The sequence below is a fragment of the Lagenorhynchus albirostris genome, chromosome 14 (assembly GCF_949774975.1).
Source record: "Lagenorhynchus albirostris chromosome 14, mLagAlb1.1, whole genome shotgun sequence".
Taxonomy (NCBI): Eukaryota; Metazoa; Chordata; class Mammalia; order Artiodactyla; family Delphinidae; genus Lagenorhynchus; species Lagenorhynchus albirostris.
The window spans coordinates 38729298-38738577 of record NC_083108.1 but is presented as its reverse complement, the minus strand read 5'-3'; the positions used below and the strand labels follow the sequence as shown (position 1 = coordinate 38738577).

General features: G+C 42.8%; 1 protein-coding gene across 2 annotated transcripts; it reads right to left on the bottom strand.

Annotated features, from left to right (window-relative positions):
• Window positions 1-2898: 2898 nt before the first annotated feature.
• On the bottom strand, window positions 2899-9038 carry LOC132504232 (zinc finger protein 396-like). 2 transcript variants are annotated; one of them, XM_060121421.1, is made up of 5 exons: window positions 8926-9038; window positions 6723-7213; window positions 6308-6452; window positions 5064-5405; window positions 2899-4289 (listed from the first exon to the last, which is right to left on the bottom strand). In XM_060121421.1, exons 2-5 carry the CDS (start codon window positions 7140-7142, stop codon window positions 4228-4230), a joined length of 969 nt encoding a protein of 322 aa, XP_059977404.1. In that variant the 5' UTR covers window positions 7143-7213; window positions 8926-9038; the 3' UTR covers window positions 2899-4227. The 2 variants fall into 2 exon arrangements, 1 of the variants encoding a protein (XP_059977404.1); XR_009534801.1 differs by lacking the exon at window positions 2899-4289 and adding an exon at window positions 4623-4699 and having other exon boundaries at window positions 4764-5405.
• Window positions 9039-9280: the final 242 nt, after the last annotated feature.

Genomic DNA, 9280 nt, shown 5'->3' with positions numbered 1-9280 from the left:
ACATGGTAGCTGGTAGACTCTTCACTAACTCTGTATTGCCATTTTTACAATAGTCCAGTGTTGGAGCACAGGAAGTCTGTTGAGCAATTGTTTCCCAATGCACCCCAATGCACTCAATGACAAGTAAGCCCAGCTTTCTCCCCTTTCAAGTTCTCTCCCAACCCCCTCCAGCATTTCTGCAGAGGTGAAACGTCACCTGTGTCTGACCTTCTCTTTGTCTCACCATTCCCAGGATCAGGAGGGCTTTTTTTTTCTTTTACTATTCCGTGACTTCTTTCTTCTCAAAGTATCATTCCTCCTCTTCCTTGGGCCATATTTGCAGTTTGATATTTTATCTTTTAAAAATTATTGGAGTGGTTTTCCCTGGTGGCGCAGTGGTTGAGAGTCTGCCTGCCGATGCAGGGGACAGAGGTTCGTGTCCTGGTCCAGGAAGATCCCACATGCTGCAGAGCGGCTAGGCCCGTGAGCCTATGGCCACTGAGCCTGCACGTCCGGAGCCTGTGCTCCGCAACGGGAGAGGCCACAACAGTGAGAGGCCCGTGTACCGCAAAAAAAAAAAAAAAAAAAAATTATCGGAGTATAGTTGATTTACAATGCTGTGTTAGTTTCAGCTGTACAGCAAAGTGAATCAGTTATACATATACATATATCTACTCTTTTTTAGATTCTTTTCCCGTATAGGTCATTACAGAGTCCTGAGTAGAGTTCCCTGTGCTATACAGTAAGTCCTTATTAGTTATCTATTTTATATATAGTAGTGTGTATATGTCAGTCCCAATCTCCCAATTTATCCCTCCCCTGACACTTCCCCCCTGGTAACCATAAGTTCTACATCTGTGACTCTACTTCTGTAAATAAATTCAACTGTACCATTTTTTTTTTTTTTTAGATTCCACATATAAGCAGCATATGATATTTGCCTTTCTCTGTCTGACTTACTTCACTATGACAATCTCCAGGTCCATCCATGTTGCTGCAAATGACATTATTTTGTTCTTTTTTATGGCCGACTGTAGTTTGATATTTTAAAAATACCGTATTTCATGTGATAAATGTAATGCCAGGGTGAGAACAGATTACTATGGAATCAACAGAAAGGTGTGGAGGTGGTCCCAACCTATTCTTAGGATGTTACAGTAGGCTTCCTGGAAGAAGTGGCATTTAAGCTAAAACCTGAAGAATACACAGGAGTTAGATAAAGTGCAGAAGCTGGATAAGAGTTTAAAAGGAACACATACAAAGGCCCAGAGGCAGGAGAAGGACTTCTAATTCAGAATGTCCTTGGCATAGAGTATTAAGGAGGCAGTAACAAAAGAGAAAGCTGAAATGGTAAACTGTGGTCACATCATGAAAAGCCTCAAAAACCTTGTTTAGGAGTTCTGATTTTATATTAAAAGCAATGGGGGGAAATCCCTGGCGGTCCAGTGGTTAGGACTCCATGCTTTCACTGCTGAGGGCCCAGGTTCAATCCCAGTGGGGGAACTAAGATACCGCAAGACTCGCGGCTTGGCCAAAGGGGGGAAAAAAGCAATGGGTGGCTTGTGTTTTAAGCAAGGAGGGTACATGATCAAATTTATGTTTTAGAAAGATCACTGTGTTTGAAAGAGATGGATGCATATGAAGGAGGCAAAACTAAGGGCCATTTTGCTCCCCCCGACTCAGGGATTAGCCACCATCTTGAATTTTTAAGAACATGCTAGAAAAGTCACATCAGCATATTTGAATGTTGAAGAGATGGATCCTGAAGGAAAGCAAAAGGATGAATAAAAAAGAGAATAACTGATGGCAGCCAACATCCTTCAGAGGTGGGAAGGAATGCTGAGGGACCAGAGAAGAGAGACCCCTCTTTCATTCTGAAAGGAAGGGGAGAGGAAATGATGGGGGAGATGTAGATAAGTTGACAAACTTGGTGGAGTTCTCATCTTTTTTTTTTTAATTGATAATGAAGGAGGCAAAATCATAGCCATCTGCTCATGAAAAGGAAAGTGGCCAAGAAGGAGTATGGCAAACACTGTTGGCTGACTCAGTGTGGTTCCCAATCCCCGTCTGCCCTGCTGCTTTCCCTCTAGGAGTTGAAAACACTGGCTTTACTAGACACACCTGCAACAAGGAAACATAAGCAGAATTTTGCTAGGGTTTCTTGGAAAGCTTTCCCTTTTCCTAGTAGAGGACATGGCCATGGCTGGAGTCCCTCTTCCTCTCTGACTTGACCCCAAATGCCATTCCCAGAGCTGGGACAGCTCTGTTGTATATCTGAGAAAATAAGTATGAAGGAAAGGCCCAAAGAAGTGCAGAGACAGCAGCCAGACAAGTCATTGTTCAGCTGCCGATTGACAGCTAGCAGCAACTCGCCTCCAGATTTCTGGTTGCAAAGTCTAATTTGTTTAAGCCACCAAAGGTGGATTTTGTATCCAGAAGCATTCCTGATACAGGAAGTTTCAAGGACAGTGACAAACACCTGACCGTATTTCATGTGAAATACGGTCACATGAAAAAGAAAAAGAGGGAAAAAGAGGGAACACAGGATTAGAAATAATAATAAAGTCTCAGATGAAGTGAAATTCATTTAAAAAACACCAATTTCATTTTGGAGTATTTACTATCTGTGGAAATTAATCAGTTTGATGGGATGCTAATATGCTAATTTTATCAAGGTTACACCAAGTCATATTAATTCTCCAGTTAGATAAACTAGCACCTTCTACTTATTAGGAGACCTGTGTAAGTGCAAGATAACTTAGAGTACTCAGCGACACCCTTTAAAGATTCGTTATTCTAAGATGATATGATTCACATCACTGTCTGGTGGAGAAGTTCAGATTATTCACACTGAAGACAATGTAATCTTGCAAAGTTTATGGCAGAAGCAAGTGAAGAAAGACGCTTCCCTCAGAATACTTGATTTAGATTCTGTCATTTTATTCACATAGTACCCAAAAAACTTTCCATGATTAAGCAGTAATTCACAATACATGTATCTTTTGAGGCATTTGCTGCTTTAATAGATGGCTTGTTCCTCTCTTTAATTACAAAAAGAATGAGACCCAAATAAAAAGACTCCTACATTTTTAATAAATGAAAATGTACAAAACTCAATACTTATTCATATTTACTAGAGCTACAAAGTATAATCACTATCAGAAAATTCTAAAATTAAAATTTGTATTCTCCTCTCCCCTTACTAATCTAATATTTATCAATATTCTAACTAAGCAGAGCATGTAATCCCACATTTGTCTCAGGAGTTACTCCAAGCACTAGATATGACTGGATTTTCTGATAATGAAATGTTTACCCTTCATGAGGTACTAAGTTCACCATGAGGCCTATCTTCCCTTCTCCTTCTAAGGACTTTCATTTCTCATGGTTGCCTCCATATTGGGTAACGGTGGCACCATAGGAGACATGACAATCCATGTATTCTTGTAATACATACAGAGTTTTATTAAGAATCCCTGGAAAGGGGGACATTATGTTATATATTGTCAGAATACTTAAAAAAAAAAAACCAGTCATTTACTTTTTAAACAAGAGAATCTGATTGAATTAAATGTGGGTTAAACTCAATGGACTCTTTAAATTGAACTTTAGTGATTTTCTCATTTGTACAAGAGTATCAAAATCCAAGGTCTTAACATCATGATAAATTGTCTAGAAACTCATTTACTAAGAATGGATAAGACCCTGAAAAGGTTGTCCTGGGATGCCTGAAACATGTTCACAGCTGATTTATGCCAGAACAGAGGCCATGAAGAACTCTGAAGGATAGTCACCAGCTGTTAAGGGTTCCCATTTCCAGGTAAGTACAGTTCTCCATTATGTGCTGCACTTACCAGGTAACATCAGTCTCGTTTGGACAGTCTTTTCTTCATCTTCCTTATTTCTTTATGTTAAGGTGATCATCAACTTTATATAAGCACCCACAGATAACTGTTCATTATTAGAACACTCATCATATTTAGGCCACTTCCTAAAGACACGTAGAGCAAATCTTAATGCTTTCACTGAGGTATTTCCAATATAAATTGTAAAGGAGATAATTTTTTTTTTCCTACACAGGAAATTACTTAGTATCATCAACAGTATGTATAGATGATATTATACATCAACTAAACCTCAATTTTAAAAATTGAAACAAAACAGTATGTAGGTTCTCAGGTTTTTGTAAGAGACGAGTAAAGTCCCTTTACTCACCTGCTTCCTAACAATGACCCTGGACATTTCAGCTTAGGTCTTGAGGTACATATTCTTTTGGGTCTCCTCAATCCTATTCTCATATTTTGAATCTGGTAACAGAAAATAAAACAGGAAATGTATTATATTTTATTATTATTTTTGGCCATGCCACGTGACTTGGAGTATATTAGTTCCCTGATCAGGGACTGAATCCAGGCCTGCAGCAGTGAAAGTGTGGAGTCCTAACCACTGGACTGCCAGAGAATTTCCAGGAAATTTTTTTAAAAAACTGATTTAATCTTTGGTCTAGTAACTCCAGTGTGCAAGTAATGAAATGGAGAATACCCACTTATATACTAACTCACACACTCCTTCTCAACAGGGAAAATGTACTTGTCTAAAAAGGAACATACTAGTTCATTATTTGTGTTAATAACGGAAACAGTAGAACGTGTCTGAGAGTATATTTTCAAGAGTTGCAATAGGGATGGAAATCCGATTTAATCTTTAGAATCTCAATCATCTGAACTGACACTGTACTGCAAAGCAAAAGCAAAGCAAAAGCAAAGCTTTAGAATCTCAATCACCTGAACTGACACTGTACAGAAAAGCAAACAATGCTGACAGAAAATATTTTACATTCTCTCCTGTGGCTTTTACAACCTTTGAAAGGAAATTGGTGCCCACTGAAACTACCGATTTATGCTAAAGGAGTATTGGTGCCTTGTGTCTGCTCCCCTGTTGAAAAAGTTCTCAATAAATGTTTTGACTCCCTCACAGCACTGATGGGACTTTCTCTCTAGTATGTTTTTTCCTATGTCTGAAAAGATTCGAGCTCTGACTAAAGGCTTTCCCACAATCATGACATTTGAAGGGTTTCTCCCCAGTGTGGGTTCTTCGATGTTGAATCAGGATTGCACTTCGGCTGAAAGCCTTTGCACACACGTCACATGTATAAGGTTTCTCTCCACTGTGGATCCTCTGATGTAAATTAAGGGCTGAGCTCTGAGTAAAGACTTTCCCACATTCATTACACTTGTGTTGTTTTTTTCGAGTACGGTTTCCCTGTCTTCTTTCAAACTTTCTATCTTGTTCACAGGTTCCTCTAAATGTGAAACTCTGGGAAGCATTCATTTGAAGAGTGTTAGAAACTTTGTGATGCAGTTCTTTGCCTGAAGAAGTCTTTCGCCTTGAAGCTGATTTCACATTTATAGTTCCGGTGTCTCTATCTGAAATAATACATGGAAAAGCAAATGAAACCAGTTCTCTGTCCAGAAGGAAGGAAAACGAAATAGAATGATCCAAATGAAATATATATGGACTATTTTTTAGCTGGCATGTTTGAAATATAGCATCACAATGTGGAGGATGGAGAGGGTAAGGCAGAAAACACTGAGAAGATCAAAAGGCGAAAGAGATTTATATACGGATGAGGCGGGCAACTATAAAGATGAAAAGCTCTAAAAAAAAAAGATGCAAAGCTCTGTGCAAAAGGTAGAATGGTGGGTAGGGGTAAAAAGATATATTAGAAACTGAGGAAAGTCTGGAAGAAAAGAAAGGGCCTAAGATGAGGAATTACTGGAGAAGCAGAGGAGCAACTGAAGGAGAGGAATTAAATGTGGTAGTGGGTAGCAATAAGCAAGATTTAGTACAAGAGTATCAATAAACAAAAGTTATAAAAATAAATGAATCAGTCTTTAGACCGTGACCTTGGGGTCCCTCAAAAGGGCCTCAGGGACTGCCTGATGGCGGAAGAGGTGGGACGACACTGCTTGTTCCTGCTTTAGTCAGAGTAGCTGTGTTTTCATCTGTTTAATATATTGCAACTCCGCATAAAATTTCATTGAGAAGAGGGCCATGCTGCTTAAAAAAAGGTTTGAAAATCCGGATGGAGATGATGTCAAGGATTCAAAAATCTGAACGATATTATAAGGATCTCTGAGAAGGAAATGAGGACAAAATACTGAGAATGTGCACTGGCAGGATATATAATGGTGGAAGTTCCCACAGGAACAGGAGGCAGGAGGGGAGATTGGAGACCTCTTACAGAAAGCAGCCTAGATGTGTGTGATGGGTGGGCTGAGAGGCCACCTTCCCACCCCCCAACCATGACCTGAACCCTGCCCCTCACCATTTTGTCTTAAGGTGTGATGCTCCTTCGATGCCCACTGCAGTTGCTTTTTTGTGGGCTTAAGCTGGCTACGTGGTGTCTCCTGAGTGATTTCACAAGTTGATAGCTTCTTTGCAAGCATGTCCTCATTTCGTCCAAGAGAGACCTAGAAACAGTTTGGTACTAACTGAGGCTGAAGAAGGGAATCAGGTTGGAACTTGAAGATAAAATAACAGAGAAGAAACTATCCTGGGACACAGGAAAAGGGAGGAAAAAGGCAGAGGCGCATTCTGTTTTCTGGCACAGCTGGGAGTCCACTCACCACACTCTACATTTAGTTGTGCTGAGTGGGAGTACAATTTGGGAGCTCTAACCCCAGTGATGTGCCAGAGCTCCTGACTCAGCCTTGTCCCTCATGCCCACAGCCCCTTCTCACCTGTTCAGCCGCCCTGTCATGCTCTTTCTCCAGCTCCTCCAGCATCACCACGGCTTCCTCTCCACTCTCTGGTCGGTTCTCTTCAAACCAGGCCTGCAGCTCCTCAGGCAACATGGCCAGGAACTGCTCCAGCACCAGCAGCTCCAGGATCTGCTCCTTGCTATGCACCTCTGGCCTCAGCCACTGACAGCACAGCTCGCGGAGCCGGCTCAGAGCCTCCCGGGGCCCAGATGACTCTTGGTAGTCAAACTGCCTGAACCGCTGGCGGTAGGTCTCTGAGCTGTAGTAGCTGCTCCAGTGGCGGCTGGAGACCATATTAGAGGCCTGCCCTCCCTCTTCCACCTTCATTACCAGAATGCAGTCAGGGTCCCCTGAAGTTTGTGGAAGGAGTTTTGATGTCTCTCTCAATTTTGCAGACATTTGGACTAGGAATAGCTCAGAACTGCTGGGCTTTAATCTTCAAGAAGGTGAAACTCTCCTTATGGACACTCCTAAATATGATTAAAGAGACAAGTGGAAACAAGACAGAGACAAATGCTTCTTAGAAGGATACAACTAAGATTAGAAACATAAAGACTGTACAGAAAGTGCTGCCCTTAATCTTAACATAAACCATGCTTTCAAAGAACACTTCCTTCTCTAAGAGAATCAAAGAGCTCAGAGGCATTAATTTATATACATGAGTAATTTGCAATTTATTCTGAAAATCATGCACGTGAGGCTGACTAAATATCACAATAAGAGTTCAGCTGGTGTTGCAGAGGAGCTCCTGGAGAACAGAAATAAGGGAAGGCTGAGGAAAGTTATGACTCTGGGTCAGCCTCGAAGAGCCAGTTAATTTTTTCTAGACTGCTGCAAGGAGCTCTAAGGAACAGTCTCACGAGAGAAGTACTTTTGCATAGATTTTTTTTTCGATGCTTACTAATTTTTAAAACAATATTACTTTGGCATTAAAGGGACCATTCAAAAGAAAAAAGCATATTCCTCCATCTTAATGTATTTCCATTTTTTCATGTCCATGTCTACTGCTCATCTGTGACATCCATATTATTTACTTAATTATCTCTTTACTGTAGAATATTTAGGCTGTTTCTAATTTTTACTATTATAAACAATGCTAGGAAGCACATTTTCAGAAAATATACTATTTTTCTCCTTTCAAATTATTTCCTTCAAAGATGTCCCAAGGACTTGACTTACTGGGGTCAAAGGAAAAGGGACAAATATCTTGCTATGTATTATCAAATAGATTATAGAAAACGCTGTATCAAATCACAGTGTCACCAGCAACATAGTGATGTATGGGGGCAACAATTTCTCCAAGTATCACTAGCTTGTTAGCAGGAAGGGGGTGGGAAGACGTTTTCCTTAGTAGCATTTTAGTATATGTATCACTAGTAACTGACAGCTAATTTAAACTGTTATATGTGCCCCTATTTTTCCTCTCTACCATTTTTTTCCCCACTTCACCGAGAACTCTTCTAGGCACTGAAGATATGGCGGTGACCCGAACAAAGCCTGCGGCTGCATAAAGCTTATATTCTAGCCCGAGAAAGACAAGGTTACCAAATAAATGACACAACTTTATACAGTGCTCCACAACTGAAACGCAGAGAATTTACTATGTGCTAAGCACTCGTTTAGGGATCTTAATAAATATAAACTCATTTAAATCCCCACAAAAGCCCTGTAAGGTTCTTTTCATCCCCACGTTGAGGAACCCGCCAGGGCAAGCTCAGGTAACGAGACCAAAGGCAAAGGAGCAGGGCTGGGGTCTGAGTTCAGGCCATCCACACCTTCTACGGTGCTGCGCGGTCCAGAGCCGGTGGCCGGGGTCCCAGAGCAAAGGAAGGCAGCAGACCCATATGATCCTGAGCTGGAACCGAATCTGGGATCGAGACCGGAGCGACAGGTGGGGTTTGAGGCCACGTGTCTGGAGCCGTCTAAGGGAGTTACACAGAGGGCCCCTAAGCTAAACCATCCTCTGGAAGTCGCAGGAGTGGCCACCGGGACGCACTTTGCGTCTCCCGCACCAGGAGCGGAGTCTGTGCCGGGTCCACAATTGCTCAGTTCCACCCAAGAGACCAAACCCCCAACACCGCGCGAGGGTCCGTATCGAACCCGGTCCCTGGAGGGGAGGTTTCGCCCAGAGTCCCAGATCCGGGGGTCTTTCCCGAGGGGACCGACTCTCCCTTGGAAATACCTCCTCTGCTGAGCCTGCTCCCGACGGTCCCGGGACACCTTCCTCCACCACACGGCGCCGCTCCCGGACGGGGACCCGACTCCGCGAGACCACACGAGGAGAATGGGCGCGGGGGGAGGGTGCGCGGGAGGTCAGGTAAGCGCGCGGAGGGTGATGGGAGGAGGTCGGCTTCGGGGGCGGGGGTCAGGCGCCACAGGGTACCCGGACAAGGAGAGGGGGTGCACGCACGCGTTGTAAGAGGCCAGGAGGTGCGGGGACGAGGTGGAGGCCGCGGGGAAGCGCCGGGAGCGTGAGGAAGAGGTAGCCGGGGTGGGGGCGGGGAGGGGTATGAAGAGGGGGTGCGCGGGCGCGTGCT